Source organism: Mirounga leonina, unplaced genomic scaffold (genome assembly GCF_011800145.1).
Source record: "Mirounga leonina isolate KUSES-001 unplaced genomic scaffold, KU_Mleo_1.0 Mir_129, whole genome shotgun sequence".
Lineage (NCBI taxonomy): Eukaryota > Metazoa > Chordata > Mammalia > Carnivora > Phocidae > Mirounga > Mirounga leonina.
The window spans coordinates 38,449,237-38,474,967 of record NW_023270323.1 but is presented as its reverse complement, the minus strand read 5'-3'; the positions used below and the strand labels follow the sequence as shown (position 1 = coordinate 38,474,967).

Below are 25,731 nucleotides of genomic sequence, written 5' to 3'. Positions count from 1 at the left end.
CACATCACAAGGGAGGAGGAGAGGTAGAGAGATGAAGGGGCTCCAGGGTCAGGAGCGGGCGGCGAGGGCCAGCACGCCCTCCTCCTCCCCGCCGTCTCAGCCCCCGGGGATTAGCACGTCGAAGGAGCCGAGGCCAGATGCCGCCGGGAGGGAGCGAGACCCGGGAGCGAGGGAGGGAGGGGACGCGAGGAGGGGCGCGGAGAAGGGGCGTGGCCGGCGCGCAGGGGGAGGGCGCTGGGAGGAGGGGCCGCTGCTCGGCGCTCGCGGCTCTGGGGGCCCGGCTTTGCCGCGCTCGGTGCACTTGGGCGAGAGCCGGAACGTGGAACGGAGCTCCGATCCCAGCGCAGCCACCGCGATGAGAGGCGCTCGCGGCGCCTGGGATTTTCTCTGCGTCCTGCTCATCCTGTTCCGCGTCCAGACAGGTGGGAGAGCGCCGCGGGCCCCCGGGCCGCGCCCCCCGCCCCGGTGCAGCCTGTGTCCCCCGAGGGCTCGAACCCGCTGGGGGGGTTCGTCGGCGGAGGTGGCTGACTGCCCTCCACTGCCCGTGCTTTTCAGGCTCCGGGAAGGTTCGAGGCGTTCCCGGGACTCTCCTGCACCCCGCCTCGCTCACCTGCGCGAGGAGCCGCTGCCGCTGGTGGCGAGGGCGCTGAGCTGGGGGTCTTGCGGGGAGGGCAGCGGGGGGGCTCAAGAGTGGGCGAGGTGCGGCTGCGGGCTGCAGGCTGCGTGCGAGTTCGGGGTTGCTTTTGTGCGGAGGGGACGCGGGGGCCGAGGCGGGCGGGTCCGGGGTCCGCACCCAGCGCGTTAGGTCTGCGGTGCGAGGCGCGGCCGCTGCTGCCTTTTGTTAAAAGTTGCGTGCGTGTGATCGGCGCACTGGACGAGCAGCCCGCAGGTTCTTAGCTGCGCCGAGGGCAAAGTTGGAGAGCCTTTTCTTTGCTCTGCGGCTGCCGCTTTCCAAACCGCGGGCGCTCTTTGTGGCCCCGAACTGGGGACAGACCCGCTGCCGCCTCTCCTCGCGGCATTCCCGCGCCCCCTGGTTAGGCATTTTGCCTGGGGAGCGCGCGGCGTGCGGCTCTGGGGCCGGACCCCGCGAACCTAGAGGTGGCGGCTACGGGGACAACTTGGCAGGGCGTGTGGAAAGCAGCCGCTAGGTTGCAGACTTTTTGCTGTTGTAAATCGCATGCCAGAGGCTCGCCCCTTTCCGCCGCGGTGCCGTTTCTTTCCTGCCACGCGCCTCCGAGCGGCTGGTGGCTGCGTTAGCCGCCTGCTCCGGGAGGAGGCAGGGACCGGGCGCTGGGACGCTCAGGTCCTCCACCCGGCCGCCTCCCGGGCCCCGCTAGTATGCCCGGACAGGCTGGCCGGGCTCTGCAAACCGCTTGAATCGGTATCTGCGACCTGTAATTCCGGGTCCCCGTTTTCTTTGGGAATTTGGAGATTTGCAACACCCTTTCGCACGTGATAGCCACACTACTTAAGGGCCGCCTGGGGCGGGGGTGGGAGATGGAGTGGAAGTTTCGGCAAATCTTACTTGGATCTTAAAGCTGTAGTGAAAATCCGGTTCTGTCTGCGCGGGAACTTGAGTCTGAAGGTGGAGGAGGAGGATTTGTAGGCTCCTGGAAGCCCTAGGTCAGATTCCTGCCCCTTCTTCCCTTTTTTTCTGGGTGTCGCTGGTGCGCGAGCGAGTGCAGGTCGCCCGGCGAATCCTTGAAACCCTGCTCTCTCCCAGGTCATTTTTAAAAAATCTTTAAGGCTACCACAGTGATGCAAGGAAAGAAAGAGAGTCTGAACTGGAATTTGAGGGCTAAAAAAGGAAGATCGCTATGAACTATCATGGTACTCAGTTGACCACTGGTCCGTTTTCCATAAAGTCTCAAGGTGCAGCCTCCCCACTCCAGGGGCTTGAAAGGCATTGTTGTGAGGGCTTTCCTGTGGAGGAAGGGAGGCCTTGCATCTGGACCCTGAGAGGTGGTGGTGGGGGGGGGGGGGTAGGGATCGTGAGTGAGTGCCCGGATTCCGTGGCAGATTCGACCGCTTAAGCTTCAAATGACACGTTTGTTCTTACGTCTTTGTGCCTTGCATTTTTAATTTCAGTTAAGGTATGTGGACGGACCCGAATAGGGCACTAGAAAGACCACACAGAATAGTTCCCTTTTTAAAAATTAAATGAATCAGTTGCTTCCTTCTTCCTCATAATTATTCCTGCTCCATCCAATAGATTTTTGGCAGAGGGAATTTTAAGGTCTGGCTCCTGGGGGGCAGTATCGTATAGTGACAGAGCCTTGAGCTGCCCTTCAGGTTCTCCTTTTCCAGCATTTATTAGCTGTTTGCCCTTGGAAGGTCGTTTAAATTCTGGAGATCCTGATTTCCTCAAAAGGACAGTGAGGCATCTGCATCATGAAGGATCCTTTGGGTCCCAGATTCTCCTCTTCCAGTGTTCCGAGTGTAGACTACAATTTTTTGAATTTTTTTCCTGATTCCTTTCTGTGTCCCTGAAATTCCTCTGCCTCTCCGGGTCCCAGGGACCACAAGCTAAAGCAGGGAGGTGTGGTTTATCCTGTTCCCTCCTCCATCCACACACATTTGCCTAGCTTCTCTTTGAATTCAATCAAGGAGGTGCCAACTCCGTAGGACCCTCCATCACCACCCCCTTCAGTATTTATGACTCCTGTGCCCGGCAAGATGAGCCTGCAGGGAATAGTGAATCACACTTGCCCCTTGTTCCTGCAGGTGTGAGGCCACAGTCATACCCAGCAGCTGGCCCTGGAACATTTTGGATCTTTTCCTGTCGGGAATAATATGATGGTCTTGTAAAGTCCAGAAAAGTCATTTATCCCCATTCTGGTCTTTCCCACTCATCCACAGATTTTTTTCTTATGACTTGATAAATTATGTATGCTGTGTTATTGCAACACATTTTCTGATGTGCCTTAAATTTCACTTTGTGTGTTGTACATAGTTGTTCTTTATTCAAAACTGGGCCAGGCCCATGCTGGGGGGGGGGGGGCTTTACATGGTATTTCTAGTCCTTCCAACAAGCCCTGGAGGTAGTAGTACTCTTGCCATCCCTATCATTTATAGCAAGAGAAACTGGCTGAGGGTAAGTCAGTTACCAAAATAATCAGTGGTGAAGCCTGACATTAGCCCAACATATATGCCCAACTGTATATCCATTCACATGCCTTAACAGAATCAGTTATGTGATTCATTGGAAACTATGCCATGAGCCCATATTATATGCCAGGGTATTGTTGGAGGTTTGGGGAATACAGGATGGTCAAGGTCATTACCTTCCAAATTTTGGTAAAAAAGACCTAGAATTGCCTGTCTTAGGATGTCTGAGTTCGTGTTCTCAGTGTGAAGCGAAGTATTCACTGGGGAGTCATTAAATATCGATTCCCTGGGGAGTATGTAGGCAATTGATCCTGGGCAAGAGGGCTGTAGGTGTTAGCTGTCCCATTCCAAAGGCCCTCAGAAATGAAGATAAGCTGTCTCTAAAATGATAGTGGAAGTCAGCTGAGAGTTTTTTTCCATCCCCCTCTCCAGAAAATAAAAACGCTTTCGGCATTATATACTTGTGGCATACTTGTGAAAGAGCAGACTCCCAGGAATGAGTTAATACCGCTGATCATTTGCCCTGAATGGGCACAGTGAGATACAGAAGGGCAGTTTCCCACTCCTAGCCCAAGATAAATTCTTAGAAACGTGCCAGGTGCTTTGTGGGCTTCCCTGGTAGCGTGTTTAGGGACAGATGTGGTGATGGATTTTGCTGCTTTGGGCGCTGCTGGAAGTTGCCCTTAGGATTTTGACTCATTTCCTCAAGTTTCCCCCCAGCTGATTAAAGAAGGACACCAGGAAATGAGCTGCAGTGTCCAAGTGGAATTCTTAAAGCTGGCCTTGCAGGACGGGAACCCCTGAAAGGCAGTGGTCAGGGCTGCAGCAGCCTTTGCTCCAGAATGGATTTAGTTTGAGGGTCGGTGGACAGGCTGGGATGGGGGGAAGTGCTTTATTTTGCTGCATTCATGTGTGGTTAACTTTCATAATAAGGGATTGAAAGACATGGGAAGGGATCTTAAATATGCAACATTTCATGGGCGGTTTCTGTAACTTGAGTGGGTAGCTGCATGACTGCAAAATCCAGATCGAGGAGTGCCTACCAGGGAGTAAGCAGAGGTACGAGTGTGAATCTAGGGCAAAGCCAGTGTGAATCTTTGTTGAAAGGGAGGAGACTTTGAGGAAGCCTGGCCTAGTACCTCTGATTTGGGATGTTTGGGACCTGAGACAACCCATCTTTTGACTTCAGACTCTAAATAGGTAGAGAGAGGTTACGGCTGATAGCCCATCGACGTGTTTGTTGCCCTCCGCCCCCGCCCCCCCCCAATGATTTTAAGAAAACATCAAGGCAATACTTACAAATCTGGAGAATTTATGTCAAGATCTCAATTTGTCTGTTCTTTTGAAGAACTGAAAACTCTGCCCCTTTTGATGGGACCTGTGCTCTTTAGGAGGCTCTAGGAAATACCGCTGTCTACAGCCAGCCTTACACATGGAGGCATTTAGCCTTAGGACCCGGTGAGCACGGATGGTGGGACTATGCAGGTACCTGGTGGACTGAGCACAGGCCCAAGGAATGAAGGCAGCCTGGTATTGGCCTGCTGGTTTTATGGCTGACACCTTTGGCGCCTTGGAGCAAGTCGTTTACCCTGCTGAATTTACTTTTTCTTCTTAGTTTCAGCTGTGTGACTTTGGCAAATTACTTAACCATTCTGTGCCAGTAAACGTGTTTCTCCAGAGAGTTTTTAGAACGGTGCTGCCTGACGTGCTTTCTAGTACAAGCTCAGTACATGTCAGTCATAATTATTATCTGTAAAATAGGAATTCTTGTTATTCCTAACATGGAAATCATGCCTACTCTAATATGGTTGTCCTAAAAATCAGGAAGCGATTCTGGTACAGATGTCTGGCACAGGGTCTGGGATGGGTCAGGCACCTAATCAATGAGTGAGCTCTGTGAGTATGTAGAATCTGACTGTTTCTCTTTGTCATCTTCGCATGCAGGTATCAATAAGTACTAACATGATGGCTTTTAAAGTGAAATAAACTTTAATTTTTGTTTTGCATTTTATAGAGCTTTTGACCTAACAGTTGGGAATCACTACTCAAGAGACTGAACAGATCTTGGACTCCCCCCTCCCCCCCCAAGACAAATAAGCCAGAAGATTTCTCCAGTGAAAACATTCACATCTGCTGATTTTTCCATTCAACTTACGCTTTAGCTTTCATGCTTACATTTTGGTTTTGACACACTTAGGTATCTTCCAGTGCGTCCTTTTCTGACAGCTAGGTTTTCAGCACTTGCAAACTTTAAGCTAAATTGTTATCCAGAGTTAAGACCTTGGGCTCTGAAATGGACAACCTGGGTTTTTATCCAGTTTGGCCCCTTGCGGGCTGTGTGCTCTGGGAAAAGACTCTTCCTCTCTGGAAGCTTCAGTTCTTCATGTGTGACCCAGGGATGGTGGCCTGGGCTTCCAAAAGGAGTGAGTGAGATCATCCACGTAACGTGCCTAGCATGGTGTCCCTCATGGGGACAGCACGGGGACTCCATATCAGGCTGACTTTATGTTCCTCTTTCAGCTTTGTCTCTTAGAAAAAAAATTGGAAATGGAATAAAACCAGATTATGTAGAATGGTGATTTTTTTTTTTAGTAGTAAGATGAAATGTACACATTTAATGTCTAGTTTTTGTGTGTGTGTGTTTTTTTTTTTTAATTCACCTGTTAGTGGCAATGCATGGTTCTCTCCCTGGTTCTTTGTTTCACCTTATTTTTAGCCCATTTTGGTGGATACAGATTTGTGGATGAAAGTTTAGGAGGGGAAAATGGCCATTTTCTCAAGGTGACTAAGTAAGGGTAGTTCACATAGGGTCCAGGAACCATATTACCTTGTAAGGTGACATTGAAAGCACCATAAGAGTGAGGGGCTTTTCTGTGACTGCCTTCCCTAGGAGTGAGGGACCAGGCTGAACTTGGCCATTGCCCCAGGCTAGACACAGCGGGGGCTCGGTAAATACGAGTTTAACATCTGTTCTCTAGCACACGTACAGCGCTTTGAACATAGTAAATGCTCAGTAAACATTTCAGAAAGAGTTTAAGGAAGATCTGTCAATCCCTAGGCCTTGGTCCTTGTAGGCCCTACAGGTGTGGGCTAGAGGTGGGGGAGGGATGGACTAAGAACACAGCCTCTGATTTAAAGTGAATTTGGTGTCAAAAGGAGCGCAAAGTGCTCAGGCAGGATTTCAAAGGAGAGGAGTTCATGTCTTGGTGGGCAGATGAGAGAGATCAGAGATCAGTAGAAGTGTCCATGTGGGAGATAATATTTGAGATTAACTTTTGTGTGTTAGAGGGTAGAGTGTCTGTAGTTGAGGCTTCAGTTGGAAGAAAGCTGTGGGAACCGGGGACAAGACTTAAGATCTAATTTGAGGATTGTCCAGTCTTTCAGGTGGTGTGATGGTTTGGGTGGCTAGGGAATTGGAGGGGAAGAGGCTGGAAAGGTGGGCTGTTTGATTAACCTCAAGGAACATTGGAAGGAGGGCATATCTAGTGTTGAGTTTGCTCCAGATTCTGAAAAGAGCTTTGAGGTCAGGGCTAAGGTGGACCTGACCCGGGAGTGGCTCTCTGGGATTTGCTGACTAAGCCAAGGCTGCTCGCTGCACCATTCCATCTAGTCCCCATCCTGCTCCGAAAACTTAGACACCCCCTTGCTGTGAGTAACCAAGGCTAAGGGAGGGGCACATGCACGCATGTGTGTGTTTACATTTTAGTAAAATATATATAACATTTACTATCTTAATCATCTTGAGGTGTACAGTTCGGTAGTGTTAAGAACATTCACATTGTTGTGCAACCCATCTCCAGAACATTATCCATCTTGCAAAACAAGCTCTGCGCCCATTAAACACTCACTCCCTTTACCCCTCCCCCAGGCCCTGGCAACCATCATTCTGTTTTCTGTATTTATGAACTTGACTACTCTAGGGACCTCATATAAGTGGAATCATTCAGTATTTGCCTTTGCGACTGGCTCATTTCACTTAGCATAATGTCTTCAGGGTGGTTCATCCATGTTGTAACATATGTTAGAATTTCCTTCCTTTTTAAGGAAGGAAATGTATGGATATATGTATGTGTGTATGCATATGCATATGCACATGTGTTAAGTTTATACCATATTTTGTTTATCTGTTCATCCATCAGTGGACAGTGACTGGGTTGCTTCCCCCTTTTGGCTGTTCTGAATAATGCTGCTATGAACATTTGTACACCAATATCTAAGGGAGAGTTTCTCAGGGGCCTCGTTTAGGATGGTCAGTCTCATGGCTGAGCTGTGTGTTGATGGGGACCTGGGTATAGAGACAGTCAGACTCTTTAGATGGCCTCTGGGTGAAGGGGTGAGGGCCTGGATGTGAGGGGTGTGTGCTCTGGAAAGAAGGGAAAACACTTAGGAGAGACATGAGGAAGCTATAGGTGGCCGACTTAGTTCACTTGGCAAATTCACAGGCGTCTTGGATGTGTCAGGGTGGATGGCATTGAGAGGAAGGGTGGAGCAGGAGTTCCCGGAGGCATGGGTTCCTGGGAGGACTGATGGTACTCTGGAATAAATGGAAAATAAAGCCAGAAGAGGAGCAGCCTGTTTGAGGGGAGGAATATGATGTTGGTCTCTGTTGTGTTTGCTTATTGTCTGTTTCCAGGCTGCGTGTATTTGAAACTCAATTTCACAGACATGATGGTAGATACAAATGAGATTCTTCTTAGGGTCAGGTCCATGTAAGGGCAAAACTACACCCCAGAAGTCACCAGAACATGGCTATGTAATATTAATGGTAGGATTTGGGGATTTTAAAGAGTTGTGTGTTGTGTGTCAGTCATACAATGAAAAGTACATTTTCATGAACAGAAATAAAGAGCAGGAAGATAATTCTGCATTTATTCTCCGCATTAAGCCATTTTTAAAGGATGTTTATTGGCTTCCTCAGAGAACAGAATGGACATTGTGGGTGTGAGGGAGGATAGAGTTGATTAAAGCTTTGGCAAACAGGCCCTTTGAAGGCAACTGAAAGAAATTGGATTTATTAAGCTAGAGAAGATAAGGTGAAGTTTTAGGGAATGACAGTCTTCAAATATTTGTAATATGTGATTGAAGAAGGGGCAAAATGAGAATAGTTTAAATTGCCCCAGAAGGAAATTGAGTTTTTTTTTTTTAAGGGAAAATTCTTATCAGAGCTAGTTATAGGGTCTTTGCTGCAAGTATGAGGAAAGCATATAATTGTCATTTTGAAGTGGTTAGGTCCTGCTTACCTCAGCTGGTCTGATGACCCTTTAAGGGCCTGTCTGAAACCTTTTCTAAATAAAATAACCAGCCGTTTTCCCTTTTTTCCCTCCCTGGGCTTTGGGCAAAGTGTTTCTCTAAATTCTGGTTCAACTCTTAACATGATCCACCACTCTTCATGGTTTTTGGCTATACTGAAAATAGCCAATAAAGAACCCACAGCTTAAACATGGGTTATTGATCCGTTGGGGCCTGTGGGTTTCCAAGCTCAGAATGTATCGTGCAGTGTGATCACTTAAGCCTAGTGCCAAGGTAAGAGAAACAAAAGGAAATTCGACGTCTAGAGACATCTGTCATTGATCATAATTAACCCTAACCTAAGACGATCGTGCTCTGTGATCCCCCAACTGATTGATAATTTTGAGAGAAAGCCAGTCATGCTGTATGTGGGCCGAAGAGATCTGTAAGGATGAAGGAAGTCCTTTTCCCTTGATTGCTCAGGGATGGATTGTTCACTCTGTGGTTTACCCACCTTCCCTTCCCACCTGCCCTTTCCCTTTGGTCACTTCATGGTCATGGCTCAGTGGCAAATAACAGATCAGCCAGCCATCCAGTGGGGAAGGTGGTGGAATGAAATTGCAGTTCAACAGCTTCTAGTTGATTACGCCACTTGACTTGTCATGTTGAAATGTGTGATGATGTGATCCCTGCCTTTAAGGAGGCTGGGAGCTACGGGAAGATAAGGGCTGGGGTCCGTGCTAACGTAATAGGATTTGTAATAAGATTTAAATAACAGTCCTGGTCCAGAAGCCAAGATGCATATTCATTACCATTGGATTAGAGGAATAGGCATCATTTCTGGAGGAGAGGGGCTGATTGAGAGGAAGATCTGGGGCCTGAGTTAAATCTCGGTTCAGGAATTGGGTAAGGTGTGAATCTGAAAGGAAAGGGTTTCAGTCAGCCAGAAGACTCCCATGGAAAGAATCTCCTGGAAGATGAGATAGGGTAATTTCTTAGGATTTTTTTTTTTTTTTAATTCGTCAGTAATTGCAGTATTTCCTGCGATGCCATATGTGAGGAGATTTTTGTTACGTGTAATCTGGTCAAGTAGTTACTTATTCAGAGAAATTAACTTTAAAAAATGGAAAAGTACAGATCTCACTTTTTTTGCATGTATTACACATAATGTATGTACAGTGCAAATCCAGAGTAGGTCCACGGATATGTACTTTGAGTTGCTTTTAAGTCCAGGGCTAATTACCCTCCCTCACCTTCCTACCTCCTCACCGCCAGCCAAGATTACAGATTTCGTAGGCTCAACATCCGATAGTGGCAATAGATGGCTTTTGGTTATTAGCAAATTTTAAATATTTAGTAAAATGATAATCCAGGCATGTAGCAGTCTGCATAAATCCATTCGCTAAAAAACAACAACCCCCCTCCCCCGCCAAAAAAAACCCCATACACACACTGAAAAAAACAGTAACAAGCCAAACCTCCCAACCTTGATAATAAGGGTCCTGTGTATGGCTTAGGACATTTTGAGATTCTGCCCTGGGTTCTCCAGCCCTGCATTAGAGGGTAATTGGAAGGGAATTAGGGGCCCTGGTTATGGCCCTCCCCAAAGCTGTGAGCGTTGGGTGGGGAGGTGGCTGTTTGTGGGAGGAAAACTCAGTGGCTCAAAGAAAAGGTGTGTGGTGGCCCTCGCCAGGGCCTTGTTCCTGACCAAGTGGAAAAAAATAATAGGGAAAATGAAAAGAGGAGAAATGCTTACTTACTCCTTTTCTTGTGTCTTTAAGTTCCTGAGGGAGGCAAAATACCTAGCTTCCTTTGGATTTACCCCAGGTGACTCAGGTTATTTCAAAGGGTGTTTATAAAATTCTTAAAACAATCCAGTAATTTACAAAGAATGACCTATGTAGGCAGTGGGATTGCTTAGCAGAGTTAGAACAAAGGAGGTATTATCACGAAGAACTTTGGAAATTATTTGGTGTGTCTTTTTATTGGAAGGAGGTATTTATAGACAGGAATCTAATATAGATTTGGCTTCTGGGGAAAACACTGGCGATTTTACAAGTGTGGTGGGGGGGTGGGGGCATTGGCTCTCTGTTACTCTACTTTGCTAGTGCATGTTTGAGAGAAAACAAGAGCGTGTTTAAAAAAAATGGAGAATTATTCTACTTGGAAAGATGATGGGTACTTTTAAAGTGACTCGGTTTTGGGGTTTGTAAAATGTCTTAAATGCACTTCCATTCTAATTTTCACAGATTTCTTTTTTAATGGGCGACGTTGAGCCCGTGTACCTTGGGAAGATCTTCATTTTAAGAAATGGCCTGGTAAAACCACAGGGATGGGTTATTAGGCTTTTTGTCATTGTTAAATTAAACCCAGATCGTTCATTCAAAATACATCATTCGAATAGCCACTTGAAAATGGTTAATTAGGATGTGGAAATGTTTTTTCCTATTTATCATAGGATCGTTGGGATATTTACTGCAGGCAAATAGTAGACACGTTTCTAGCTGAACCAAAATGCAGCACTTTCGTAAAAAAAGAACCCCCCCTTCTGCTTTTTAAAATAAACTAGCATATGTAGAAGGGTTTATGAATTTTTTAGTAGATCTGAATGTGTAGCCTAATTTACATTTCTGCATTTCCAAGGGATATTATTTAAAACGATCACCTTAGCTTCAGAATGACTGCCTTCTGAAGAGAGGCTGGCCAAGGGAGTGGATGCTGGTGGGCTCAGGGAGTGGCCTGCCGGCAGGTGAGGACCATCCATCCAGGGTGTAGCCGGCTTCTCCCTCCCTACGGGCAATCGGGCCATAAAACCCGAGTGCGTAAGCCTCACGGCTTCATTCTCTTGATTCCTCCTAGTAGCTTTTAAACTGACCTTACATAGCAGGAATTCACAGATTTGTTCATAAATAATTATTAAATCATTGGGGGAGGGACTATAGCAGTGAACACACCAAGCAAAAATCCTCGTCATCTTGGGGCTTCTGTTCCAGTGAATTTTTTTTTGTCTCATGACCCCAGGCCCACAAAGAGCCCAGAAAGAAAAAGAAGAAAGCCTAGGGTCTCTCATAGAAAGCAGCTTAATTTAGATTTATTTCAGTTCCGCATTATGGTCAATTAAGGAAGGAAGCTGAGAAAGGTAAGGTTTCTCAGAGGGTCAGCGGGGACTAGGTTCACCGGGAAGGAGGGGCCGGAGAAGGCAAACCAGAACAGGGCGAGAAGAGAAGCAGGGAAGGGGGAAGAGGGGCCGGGGCCGACTCAGTGGGAGCTTTTGAAGATGTTGGTCACTTGAGTGCTGTCTGCTGCAGGTCCTCACTGCCTTTCACCTTCCCAGTCTCTGTCACTCCAGAGTGGTGGGCCACTTGAGCAGGTGTTCCTGGAAGGACCCACCAAGGGGGTTGAATCAAGTGTGTGTAACACGGGGGAGCACAGACAGGTGTCCTCGCTTTCCGGACTTCATGGAGCCTTTCCTATGCCACAGTGCGTTGTCATTCTGGAGGCTTGGCATCCTTTTTCTCAGAACATACCAGAATGCTTTTTCACAGCTGAGAGAGATGCTTCAGGGGTCCAGACTGAGTGCTCTCCAGCATGTCTCCAAGGACTAGAGGCTCTTCACCTCCTTTTAAAATTCATCCTTTTCTTGTTAAAATCAGACCATCTTTGGGCCTAATAATAACTACGTTCCACTGATGGCCCTTTGTGTCTGACTCCGGGCCGTTCAGCTGCTGACAGTTATTCTGAGCGTCATGTCCCACTCTCCTGTTACTGTAGGTGGCCTGGGTGAGGGGACAGCAGCTTGGCTTCATCTGACTTGCTGCATTTTGGCCTGAGAGTGGCCCTTCAGAGGTCCATGAAATGATAAGCTCTCTGGTTTCAAATCATGGTCACCCCTAAATGAGAATTGACCCTGTTGAACTCCTGAGGACTGGAAAGTTCCTTCTCTGTCAGTTCTTGGGCATCGAGTAGGACTGTTGTTGCCTTTGGTATTGTTAGTGTTGATCCTCAGGAAGGAATCCAAGATACAGACTCTCTAGCGATGGAGGGTGGTACCTAGCCTTTGAGTTGTGGGCAAGAAGGTATGGCCCCAGTGACCGCAGCTTTGGTGGAAGGCCTTAAAGATTCCTCAAGTGCTTGGTAGAATGTCAGCTAACAATTTCGATGAAATGACCAGTTTTAGATATACAAGTATGGGGACCGAAGTAATTGTGGAATCAGTTGCTGTAATATACTTGGTCCAGGTTTGACAAAAGACTACTGTTTATAAGTCAGAGAGGTCTTCTTGTCCATTGTGGTCATCATTGGTTAGTACTGACTGTTTTGGGTGGGAATTGCAGGGCCTAGTTTAAATAGACCCTGTTTAAAACAGTTTGCTATCAGTTAACTAGAGAAGGGCTAAAAAAAAAAAAAAAAAGTAGGGGGCCTAGAACTTTGAGACTATTTCTTGGGTTGTTTGAAAACCTAGTTGTAGCCATTTTATTTTAAGATGGAGCAGTTGAGGGGCGCCTGGGTGGCTCAGTTGGTTTAGCATCCAACTCTTGGTTTTGGCTCGGGTCACAATCTCAGAGCGTTGAGATCGAGCCCTGTGTCAGGCGCCATGCTCATCCGGTCATCAGGGAGTCTGCTTGAGATTCTCTCTGTCTCTGCCCAACCCCCCTCCTTGCCCCCTGCTCGCGCATGCACGTTCTCTCCCTCTCTCTCCAAAATAAATAAATCTTAAAAAAAAATGGAGCGATTGAACCTCACATTAACTTTAAAATAAATAAATTATAGAGGTGCCTGGGTGGTTCAGTTGGTTAAGTGCCCAGCCCTTGATTTGGGCTCAGGTCGTGATCTCGGTAGTGAGATCGAGCCTCACTTTAGAGCCTGCTTAAGAGTCTCTCTCTCTCTCTCTCTCTCCCTCAAACCCCCTCCCATGCACTCGCTCATTCTCTCTCTCTCTCAAAAAAATAAACTATCTATCTATCTATCTAAATATATAAATAATGGGGCATTTCAGACATAGGGTAATAGTGTAATGAATCTTCCTGCACCTATCATCCAGTTTCAACAGTTGGATCAACCACCAGCCTTTCTGCTTTATCTCTGTCCACTTCATCCTCCCATTATTTTGAAGCGTATCTCATGCATCGTGGAATTTCATCTATTGTTTTCAGTATGTAGCTCTAAAATACAAAGATTCCTTTCCCCTAAACAGAGTGATAATGCCAGTGTCACAAGCCTTCCAAGTCAATATAATTCCACAATGTTGTTGATTTTCCAGTGTTCACATTTCCCCTACCAAAATACAATAAAAATATTTAAATATATGTATACAAACATGTACACATTTGTTAGAATCCAAACGAGATTCTCATATTGCAGTTGGTTGATGTGGTCTTCAAGTCATTTCTTATTTATTACAGGTCCTATTCCCCCATTTTTGTTGAAGAAACGGAGTACTTGTCCTGTGCCATTTTTCACAGTCTGGAGTCTGCTGATTGCATTCCTGTGGTGGTAGCCAGCATGCTCTCTGGTCCCTGTATTTCCTGTAAATTTGTGATTTAGAGGTTTGGTCATATTCAGGTTTGGGTTTTGTTTTTTTTTTTTCCTAAGAAGACTACTTAATAATTGGCATAGTCTTCTGTTATTGTACTTTTTTGGTGTACTTTGGGTGCAAAGATTTGTATTTTTTTTACATTTTTGCTTTTATGCTGATACCTTTTGATAATACCCTGGCTTTGCTCTTTGTCAGGGGTGGGGAGGAGGTGCTATTTTCTTTTGGTTTCCTACTGTGAGTAACATTTAAATTAGCTAGGAGCCTATTCTTTCTTCTCCCTTTTTCCTCCCGTAGCTTGGCATTTGAAGCAATATCCTTTCACCCCAGTTACTGTCTATACAATCAGTGAGCAAAACGCCTTTTCAGATACTCCTCCCTCCCCTAATTTTACTGATAGCTATACTAAAATTGCTTTATCAGAATATATCGTCATCATATATTTTGCTGTCTCCTTTGTTACCACTCGTTGTCCTACCAGTAAATTCGTATTTGATGCTGGCTACTGGTCCTTAGGTCCTGTCTTTCCTGGCAGGTTGGTTTTCTGTAGCGCATCCTCTGCTCGATGCCTCAGGAAGCACTCATGGGAAGTATTCCCTGAATTATTGTTCATAACAGCTCGTCTGTCGCCTTTATACTTCAAAGTCAGGTTGGCTGATATAAAATCCTTGCTTATCTTTTCTTTGCTCAAGTATCTTTAATATTTTACGGTACTGTCTTTTTTTTTTTTAAAGATTTTATTTATTTGACAGAGAGGCACAGCGAGAGAGAGGGAACACAAGCAGGGGGAGTGGGAGAGGGAGAAGCAGGCTCCCCGCGGAGCAGGGAGCCCGATGCGGGGCTCGATCCCAGGACCCTGGCTGGGATCATGACCTGAGCCGAAGGCAGACGCTTAACGACTGAGCCACCCAGGCGCCCCTACGGTACTGTCTTTTGCCATAAAGTGTTGTCAACTGCTGACAATCTGATTTTCCTTTCCTCATGTTTAACTCGGTGTGTTTGCCTAGCTACCCAAAGGAATGTGTTTTACTTTTATCCTTTGAAGTCCAGGAGTATTTTACAGTGCTGGCTGCCCTGCGTTGATTTTTCTAGGGACATGATACACCACTTAAATATGTAATTACCCAGGAAAGTTTTCTTGGGGCATAGCTTTTGCTTTGTGTCCTATTCTATGTCTTCGGCTTCAGGAACTCCCATTATGTGTGTGTTAGATCCTCTTTGCCTGTCTTTGCCTGTCTTCTGTGTTGGTCCCTTTCTCCCAAGTCCTTTCAGTATCTTCATAATTTATGTGAATGAAAAAATTTTGATCTTCTCCATCTTCCAGTTCTTTTAAGGCACTGTTCATTTTATTTGCTCTTTAAGTTACCCTTCATTTCTGAAATGATTTTTTTCCTTTTATGTCTAATTCTTTTCTTAGTTCTTTACCTGAAATCTTCCATTTTCTCCAATCAACTGATTTCTGGGTTTAAAAAACTCTGGTTTATGTGGTTCTTTATAGCTTCTTTGATTTAATTTCTTTTAGCTTGTTTTGAAATGCTGGGTTGTAGTTTACATCTGTTTTCTTTCTTTCTGGCATGATTTTATTGTCTGTACTGGGGGTGTCATTCTGCTCCTTGTTTTTTCTTTAAATAACTTTGGAATTCAGCTGCAGTTCTTCTCTGTTGCTCACTATGAGTTTTCCTGTACTTTTTCGTAGGGCCTGTATAGCTTTTCTAGTTTCACAATTCTAGAGCACCACTTAGTTGTTTTCATGGAGTGGTGTGTAGACTCTACTTTTCGGCAGTCTAAGATCTTCCATTTTTGGTCCCCATTCCCACCTGCCTACCCTAACCTTTGCCCCTGTTTTGCTCATCTTAGATGCGTCCCCAGCAATTTCCCCTCCCTATGGGGCTTTCTCCTTTCTTGTTCGTTCATAAGAATCAGACCTCCCCCCGACCCAGAACATTCCAGCACTTAGACAGACATGGGTCACAATTCCCTCCGCACTTACTAGTGAAATTGGAACCTGCAAAGCCATCTGCCAGTTTGCATGGGTGTTCTCAGAATGGCTCTCTGAACTTTCCAGTGAGTATCTAATGGCAATTCTTGAAGCTGTTGTTTGTTCTCATCTTCTCATATATAGGGTTCATGGGAATAGCTTATCACCTGGTTCTGTTGTAGGTATTGCTCCTGGGTTTTTGCTTCTGCTCTATTTGTCTGTTTTGATGGTTGGGGTGGGTGCAGGTAGGGAAGATCCAATAATTAGGCTGCTACCACTGTCAGAATCTGCATAGACTTTTTTTTTAAGATTTTATTTATTTATTTGAGAGAGAGCATGAGTGGGGGGTGGAGGGAGGAGCAGACTCCCCGCTGAGCAGGGAGCCTGATATGGGGGGCTGGATCCCAGGACCCCGGGGTCATGACCTGAGCTAGCTGAAGGCAGACACTTAGCCAATTGAGCCACCCAGGCGCCCCCACATAGACTTTTTAGCATGAGATTTGGTAACCTTTCCATCTACCAAATTGGGGCCAAAGCAGCAGAGTCTTGAAACATCTGGTAGCTGACTTAAAAAATAATTTTCTTCCAAGATAAGTTATTAAAAATGTGTTGTAGAGAGAAAAGTTAGTGGTTGTAACCATCTGAAAACTGGAATTAAACACTTTATGGTCTAAGCTTATTTATGACAAAATGTAATGGTTGAAATCATCAGAGCACCAGGAAGCTCCTATCTGACCTGTTGTTTCTGAGGAAAATGTATAAAAAGTGACACACTTTTGCCATTGTTTGGTGTAATATTCCTTTAGTTCTGAAGGAGAGAGTGCTATTTTATGGTTTTAAAAGCATTAACCACATTAATACTTTTAATACCATCTAATAAAGATAAAATCATTACGTGCATTTTTCACCTTCAGCTTTTTTTCTTCTATGAAAAACTTGCATATCTTTAATTATGGTCATTTGAAAAAAATGCTGCCAGGGCTTGACATAATATTAATTTAGATTTCCAAAAATGCTAAATTTCTTTCCTCCAACTTGAGTTTCCTTCAACTGGCCATTGATTTAAATTATCTACTAGAAGGTTACAATTTTAGAATTGGCCTCTTTATACCCCCTGCTTTTTAGGATAGCCATTATTGTGAAGTCATATAAGGAAGGAGTAAAACTTTCTCAATGGACATATTGGAAACTTGAAAAAGAATTCTGGAAAACAGAGTAAGATCATTTCAGACATTTCCTCTTATTTTCTATGAAGAGATGAGAAGAAATCATTTTGAAAACAGAGCTGGTCATTAAGAATTCTTTGCAAAAGGGTAGCAGGCTTAATGTGTTGCTCTAAGTGAGTGTCACCCAAGAAAAATTAAGGGAAAAGTGAGCACTCATTAAGCAAATTGACCAGCAAGTGTACTGATGAATGTCGCAACAAATTTGAATAAACTAATTTTGTCCATTAGTGTGCTTTTAGACCAGTGTGATTGTTTTGGTCAAATTATCTTTTATTTTGTTTATTCAGATGTAGAATAACTAGAATTAACTATTGCAGCAATTTTCTGATGAGTAATTTAGAAAATTGGTGGATGGTATCTGACTCCTCACCAAGACACGCCTGTTATTTGATCGGGCCGTGTGCAAGAACACGGACCAACTTGGGAGAGTTGCTATTTGCTCTGATTCTGACCCACTGCAAATGGAAGCTCAGAGGCCTGCGCTGGATCAGCATGGGCTGTGGGCTTGGGCTCTGGGCCCTCAGACGGAGTACACCAGATTGAGGTCTGATGTGCTGCAGAAGTTGTATTTGCCACCCAGTGTCACTATTCTGGAGTCCTTTAGCTGTGACTGGTGAATTCTGCAACATTTCCCACTTCTAAAGCTTGGGGATTCGAGAAATCTGTGCCCGAGTGGCTGCCAAAGCTTGTCAGGGGGACCCAGTGCGAGGCCGATTTCTAGGTGTAAAAGCCAGGCAGATTTGCTCACTCAAGAAAATCTGTTTTTTGTAGGTTTGCTTTGACTTCCAAGATACAGATACTGATACAATTTCTCTTTTTTCTCTCTCTCTCTTTTTTTTTTGGTTTGTTTTTGTTGCACTAGTGCTATGATTTTCTTTTGGTAGCTGTTGGTGTTGTGGGGTTGGGGAGTAACTGCTTTTCCATGTGTGGTCCTGGACCGCAGCAGGGGCATCACCTGGGACTTCTCAGAAACGCAGACTCTAAATGGGAAGCTCGGAGCAGGGCCCAGCGGGCCATTTTAACAGCTATCCAGCTGAAGTTTGTGCACCAGTCGTCTGCAGTAACTGGGTGTTGTCACAGCATCAGGGCAGGGATCATTGAGAATTCAAAGCTCATGGGGCCTCTTGACTGGCCGACCAGGGTGCAATTCTCAGTTCTCTTTCTGTTGCACTAAAAAGATAGATATGACTTTCGGTTAGTCCAGACAGGAAGACAGACAATCGCAGTGTATGGGGACGGTGCCTCGGTAGGCTGCAAGGGGCCTTCAGAACACGTGCCTGTGGGGGAGGGGGGAGGACGGGAAGGCCCCTCTATAGAGGTGTATTGTATTGTATTTCTTTTCTTTTTTGAAGATTTTCTTTTTTTAATTTTTTTTAAAAGAGTTTATGTATTTATTTGACAGAGACAGCGAGAGAGGGAACACAAGCAGGGGGAGGGGGAGAGGGAGAAGCAGGCTTCCTGTGGAGCAGGTAGCCTGATGTGGGGCTTGATCCCAGGACCCCAGGATCATGCCCTGAGCCGAAGGCAGACGCTTAACGACTGAGCCACCCAGGGGCCCTTATTTATTTATTTTAGAGAGAGAGAGAGAGAGTGCAAGCAGGGGAGGGGCAAAGGGGGAGGGCTGGGGAGAGGGAGAAAGAATCTGGAGCAGATGCCCCACTGAGCAGGGAGCCCCCACTTGGGCTCCACCCCAGGACTCTGAGGTCATGACCTGAGCCGAAACAGAGAGTCGGACGTGTAACCCACTGAGCCACCCAGGCTCCCTGAGGTGGTATTTTGAAAGGACAGGTATGATCGTGTCTTTCTGTGATTCAGTTGAGGTGGATCCCACTTCAGGCATCCAGGGTCCTTCGCATCCCTGTTTTGCACACAGTACCTGCAGATTCCTTGGCTGTCAGTGCTTTTGTCACTCCTTACAGGTGTCCTGCCCCTGTGCCCAGTGGCTTCTGCAGGAGCTGCCCCTCTGCCTGAGTCCTGTCCCGGGGACCATGGTGCTCCCTGGTCTGGTGCACTTGAGACCCCAACTGGCATGTTGCCTTTGCGATTCTTTTTGAACCCCCAGGGTGGGTCATGTCAGTTCTCACCGTACAGTGCACTTCATCGTCCTCATCGCATTGTAATTATGTAATTGTATCGTTATTAGTTTACTGCTCATCCCTGGAGCTAAATAGAAATTCCATGAGGGGGATAGACCGTGCTTATTCCCTTGTTGCCCAAGGGCCCAGCAAGGAGCGGGCATTTAGTAAATATTTTTAGATGAATGAATGGATGGATTGGGGGGGCAGTCCCCTTTTGATCCCTGGGTCAAAGGGCTGCTTAATGTATGCATTACATTAAGGAGAAGGGTGTCACCTAATAAGTTAATTATTTATAGGATCAGTTGCCACCACCATTGAATCCTACCACTAGAAGGGCCAGCCCCTTGCCCAGTGGCAGCGGAGTCTGAAACCTGATTCTAATTTGGGGTCTGGTTTTTGGGACACCCAAGAGAAGAAGTTCTTGAGTATTACTACCCCAGGATATGGAAAAGGAGAGAAATCCTCTGATCTTGGAGACGTTCATAATACCTGTGCCAGAAGCCAGAGCTGGAGTGGTAAACGTGGCACCTGAGCAATTTTCAGGGAAATGACCCTTGTCTCTCCCCTCTGCCCTCAGAGCTTCCAGGAAGGGCTGCCTGCTTTGCTCACAGAGTTTGATGCTTGGGCACTGTGTGTCTCCCCACCCACTTCCAGGTCCATCTACTAGAAGATCAGAGATGGCCTCCTTTGCCTTATTTTAGTCGGTTTGTCTTGACCTGGGTAGAGTCGGGTTTTTCATTTCTGTTCCAGAAGGAGAAAGCATGGCGTTTGCTTCCCCAAGGCAGCCGGTTCAAGGTGGGGGCGTTTGTCTCAGATAAGACACTAAGTAAGCTGTGCTGATATGTAATAGGATTGCCAATAGCCTGCATGTATGTAATTTATAAAAATACATATATTGAGAACAAGGGCTCAATTTTTTTTTTTCTTTTAAAGGTAGGGTTTTCAAGACCCAGCAGGTAAAGATGCTGACATGCTTATGGGAATCTTTTCATAGAACTGATCTGTTGCCTCTTTGTAAGGTTGTTGATTGTTGTGTTTAGTTGTGTTTTTTTACATTCAAGGCACAACATACTCTCTCATACCTATTGTAAACTCCTTTTAGATTAAGCGAATGTAATAAATGCCATAGGTTTTGGAACAAAAGTCATAAACACAATTTCTCACTCCAGTAGCTGTGATCAGAACAGCTCTCATTTGCTGAGCTGGCCAGGAGTGTGGAAAGCGCACATGGCTATCATTCTGTGTTTTGGTGTGTGTGTCCTTTGTCGAGCAGATGCCATTTCCCCTCCTAAGGGTGGTCATTCCACATCCCCCCCGCCTTCTCCTGCTCTCCTGCCCATTCTGGGTCCCAGATCCCGGTGTTGCTCTAATGCTTTCCCCGCTACTCCCTTGTCCTCCTCTGTTGCTGTCAAGTCATCATAGCGAATAGTAGTAACAGGGCCGTTTACTGCTGCAAGGTACATGGCGGATTTGGAGAGGAAGTAGGAATCCTGGAATATTTGACCCCCAGTTAGAGAGGTGGAGACTGAGGCTTGGAAAGGCCAAAGAATTTCCCCCAAAGTCTCACGTAGCTTGGGCTGGAATCCATGCTTGTCTGGCTCCAAAGCCAACACCTCCTTTACATTCCATTCCTGTTGCTTCCCTTGCTCCCAGAAGGTCAGAGAAGCACCATGATCTCCAGGCTCTGAGCTGGCTTCTAGATTTTAAAATATTGCTGAATAAGTTCTAGAAATTGCAAGATTAGTACAAAGAACTCCAGGATACCCTTCACCTACACTCTCTGTTAACATTTTGACACATTTCCTTTGTGTATGTACATACTATTTTTTTCTGAACTATCTGAGAGTAAATTGCTAATAGGCTTCCCCAAAGAGCCATCCCAAGGAGACTCTGCCTTGTAATTTATGAGAGCATCGAGGCCACCCAGAATGAATGCCGCCTTCTGCCCCCCGATCCAAGTGTGGTTCTGCCCCCCCTTTTCTCTAGCCTGGGACCTCCCTCCATGGAGGGACACCTCTGAGCTTATTGCTTTCGCCCTCAACCTTAATCTGAGTTTTTCAAATTCAATGCAGACCCTAAAACTCAACTGCCTTCTTGGAAATTGGCTCTCTCTAGCACCTAAAAAAACGGAACCTCTTCTTGGCCAGGTAACACAAAGGCAAATCAAAAGGGGCTTTCTGTAGGTTTCTACCTGTTCTGTGAAGAGGGGGACAGAGGGGATTCCCCCTCCCCGCCCCGTTACCCAGACCTGCTGCTAAACTGTTGTCCCCGCGAAGTCCAGTCTGTTTGCAAGACAGTTACCAATGCTGGTAACCTTTTCTCTGGCCACTGCCTCAGATAAAATTCCCTTTTTAAACAGTTAACACTTTTGTTCTTACTTCCTTTGGTATAAACCAGCTCTGTGGCTATAAAACGACATTTTGAAAGTGGAAACCAGAAGGAAAAAATGTACTGTCTGGTCTGTGTGGGATGAAGGGGAAGGTGCAATTTCCCTTATCTGACAGGTCCATTAAAAGCAGGATTTAGAATTTATTCACCAGTAAAATTTGTTGATTTACCCATTATGTGAAAATGAGCTTAAATATCTATTTGAGCCATGCATAATTCCTAGCCTTTTTTTTTTTTTTTAGAACTAGAAAATCAGGGAGGCCTTTCAAAAATGTAGATCGCATTTGAAGACAAGATACCTTGGGAAAACAACCCAAATGTCAGGATGAATGGATAAAGATGAATGTGGGATGTACTTACAGTGGAATATTACTCAGCTTTAAAAAGGAGATTTTGACACCTGCTATGACACGAAAGAACCTTGGAGACCTTATGCTGATTTAAATAAGCAGGACACTAAAGGACAAATATTTTATGGATCCACTTATATGAGGTTTCTAGACCAGTAAATTCATAGAGACAGAAAGTAGAATAGTGGTTGCCAGGGGCTAGGGGCACGTGGTGGTGAATTGGGGAGTTTCTATTCCGTGGGTACAAAGTTTCAATTATAAAAACGTTCTGGATATGGATAGCCTAGGCTGTTAGTTGTACAACATTGTAAATGTATTTAGTGCCACTCAATTGCGTAATTAAAAATGGTTAAAATGGTAGATTTTGTGTTCTATTTTGCCACAACAAAAACAAAATTTAAATGCCCCACGGGCATATATTTGTGTTTGTGTAAATATGGACAAGTTGGCCCCTTACTTAGTATTGGCATTTTTTTGACATCGTTAGGATTAGATGCTATGGAATTAGAACTAGAGCTTCTGGTTGGCATGTATTATTATTTCTTCAAATTTTCATTTGCTGAAGCACAACCTCATTTCCCCACCTGAACCGGGGAGCTGAGCATTTTGAGGAATTCTTAGTTCCCGGTGGGAGGAAAGGGTATGGCTGTGAGTTAGTGTTGGAGCGCTCTGCCCACATACTGGCCCACACTGGCCCAGGTGCCCAGGACAATGCTAATGTGAAGGCAGTTTACGCCCAGTAGGTCCTTCCGCAAAATCTTGCAAGGATCAGCTGCAGCCTCTGTCTCTGAAGCATGCAGCCTTGAAGGGTCGGCTTGAGATGAGACACACACCGGGGCTAGCTCTTCCTTGGTGCTTGGTAGGTCTTGGGTTTGTAAAGCTGACCTCTGACTAGTATGGTCGACCTTCCCCGTGCTCTTTTTGCCCTGTTCCTTTTCACTTTGTTGCCCCAGTCCTTCTTTTAAGTTAAGGAAGTTAAAGTGGAAAGAAGTCCAGAGCTTCCCCCCACCCCCACCCCAAACTACACAGGTGGCGAGGGTCTTGCGGTGTTTATTGTATTCAAATCCCTAATGCTTCTTATCTGGTTCTGATTTCAGTAAGTGCTTTCCAGAACTCAGAAACACGGAAATCTGCCTATTTACAATAGGAGCTGTGCTGGGCTATTGGGAAAAACCCCCTGGAAATGAGAAAGTTCCTCTTTTCTGTTCAGGGATGGATCCTAATATATTGTGCTTGTCAAATCCAGACCTTATCTGATTCCCCAAAGACCGACTTCATAATGGCGGAGAAGGGTTTCCTCCCCCTGTGTGTCTTTGAGATCGAAAGAGGAAGTCCTGCTTCCTCCAGCATTGGCTTGTATTTTTCTTAGGATGAGTAGGAAGTGTAGTAAGTAGTCCTCTAAAAGCCTCCACTGCCGGCTCGCTACGCATAGCTAGCAGAACCGCATAGCTAGCAGAACCGTGCAAAATAATCAGCTGAGAAGGGCGCTTCTCTCGGTGTTGAATGATACGTACGTCTCCACACTTCCTGTTCACTTTATAAGATGGAAGAGCCGGGGATCAGAGTCCACGTATAGGCCCGTATTCTAATTCTGTGTTCACCCAGTAGTTTTACAACAAAGTACGTGATTCGTTATGTTTATAAGAGAATCACTGCTCCTCATTCTTGCCACAGTTAGCTGAGTCCAGCCACTGGATCTTGACCCTCATGTAGCCTAGGTATTTGATTACAGATCCTAGAGTCCTGGAGCTTTTGATGGCCTCTTCATAATTTTTCAGAAGAGGAGACTGAGTCCTAGAGAACCTCGGCAACTTGCCCACAACTTGTGTATTTCCCCACCATTACATTTTTTCCCCCTTCACACCCTTCACTAACTGCTGAAGAGCAAAAGGAGGCTGTTACACATTTTATCTAAAGCATACAGATATTGCATATCTTAGCAGAAACCAAACAATTAATAATTTTGCTAGCCTCCTCCAACCTGAGAAAAGCTTTGACAGATGTCGTATCTTTAAAAGGCATTTACTGGAAGTTTGAATCTTGGCTGCCAGGTCCTCTTAGTAAGTTTCCTTAGAAGCAAGCAGAGTATTTAACGTCTCCTTGATCTTGGGGTGTGCTTTTCAAACAGCAAAAACAGGGGTGGGGGGGTTCTTATCTTGCCACCAGATGGCATCCTTGTGAATCAGGAACCGGTGGAAGGAAGGCATGGAGGGTCCAACTACAGGGAAGCTCCCGGTGGTCCAGTGCTGAGGGACCTGAGTAGGGAAGCGCCTTACAGCAGAGGACCAGGTGTGCATGCTTTAACCAGGGATCCCAATAACAGCCGGAAAAGCAGGAAACGCCAATATTCCAGGAAAGGGTGAGCAACACAGGTGACTTAGCAGTTCTGGGTTTCTCCAAGCACGCACCTTACTGATTCTGTGGTTAAGGCAGAAAATAGAGGAGCTGACTCGGCCCCCAGGAGGAAACCGCTCTCAGTAGCAGAGGCAGGAAGGGCCCAAACCACAGGTGAATCCACCCAGGCTGCAGAGCCCACAGAAAGGTGAGTGGGTGAGAAGGTAGGATGGGGGCGATGCGGCCTGACCCTGCCTGCCCAGAGGAGAGCACCCCTGTTTATGGCGGGCCATCTCTTTCCAGCGCTGGGGAGCCTGGTGAAGCACTATTCCTTGGCCATCCGTGGGGATGCAGGACCCACAGGTTATACCAATGGCCCCTTTGTGCCACAGATATTTTTCTGAAAAGAGGACCCTGGAACATACTGTTTCACCTTGGCTTTGGTGCCTTTAAACCCCAAATGGGCTCATGCAGGTACTTTATGGTCGCCTGTAACAGCTCCCAAGGTCAGGTATCAGCTGCACAGGAGCCTGCAGCGGGTTCTGCTTTCCGGCCTTCCCTGCTCATCACTCCTCTCGCTGTCCCTGCCTCCCATCCCTCTTTGTTGTTCCCCCGCCTCTGTGGCTACTCATGCCCCCATTCTAACTCGGAGCCCTCTGGGAGCCATGGCCGCCCATGCTCTCCAGCTCCGAGAGTCTTCTCCTCTCCCTCCTCCCCCTGCCCCCGGCTGGCCCCGAAGTTGCTCTCCCCTAACAGCCTGTGCAGTCAAAGCTCCTGTTCTCCCACATCCCGGGACTGCAGGACCACTGGGAGATCCTGGTGCCGTGGGCGTGGGGGTGGGGCTGGGATGTTGGTGATTCCCACGTAAGGCCAGGATTATAATGAGTGATGCAGGGTATGGCCTTGCTCTCTATCCCCCTTCATGTCTGTCAGTGACCAGTCCTGTGTCCTAAGGGTTGTGAGGCTGGTTCTCTGTCCACTTCTGCTCCCCTCCCTGCTGCCATGTCCTTGGATATTCTGGCGTTCATCTAGAAGGCCCTCTGCACCACCTTGTCTGGAATTCCTGGTTCTCCTTTACCAGAGGCATTGCCATCTCTGCCCTACTGCAGCCGCCTTGCACCTGTCATTTCCTTCTGGGCTCTCTATTTGTCCTCCCCACTCCCTCCCTGGATGATTTTATGAACACCACTGGTTATCCCCTCCCCCATATCACCTGCTGTGTGCTGGTGAGTATGTGGCCCTAACCCAGCCCCCCACTCCAGCCCAGTTTCCAGGATGTCCCAGTGCCACCCACTCATCCAAATATGCTTCTAAATCTGTTCTTCCTCCTCCATTCTGTTGGCACCCCAAGTTCCCATCACCTAAGCCAAAATCAGGTGTCCTTTCTTCCCCTTGCTTCTTCACTGCCCCAGGACCCTTACCCATCAGCGCTATTTTTCACTGCTCCCTGAGGGGTCCCCCCAAGCACGCATCAGTAGCTCCCTAGCAGGGTGGGCTCACCCCCTTA

At 46.4% G+C, this 25,731-nt stretch overlaps 1 protein-coding gene across 4 annotated transcripts in view; it reads left to right on the top strand.

Annotated features, from left to right (window-relative positions):
* Positions 1-268: 268 nt before the first annotated feature.
* KIT (KIT proto-oncogene, receptor tyrosine kinase) overlaps positions 269-25,731 on the top strand; it is an 81,766-nt gene continuing 56,303 nt past the window's right edge. For all 4 annotated transcript variants that reach the window (XM_035004965.1, XM_035004963.1, XM_035004964.1 and 1 more), the window contains exon 1: positions 269-422. In XM_035004965.1, the coding sequence (XP_034860856.1) occupies positions 356-422 (67 nt within the window). In that variant the 5' untranslated portion in view covers positions 269-355. The remainder of the gene's footprint in view (positions 423-25,731) is intronic.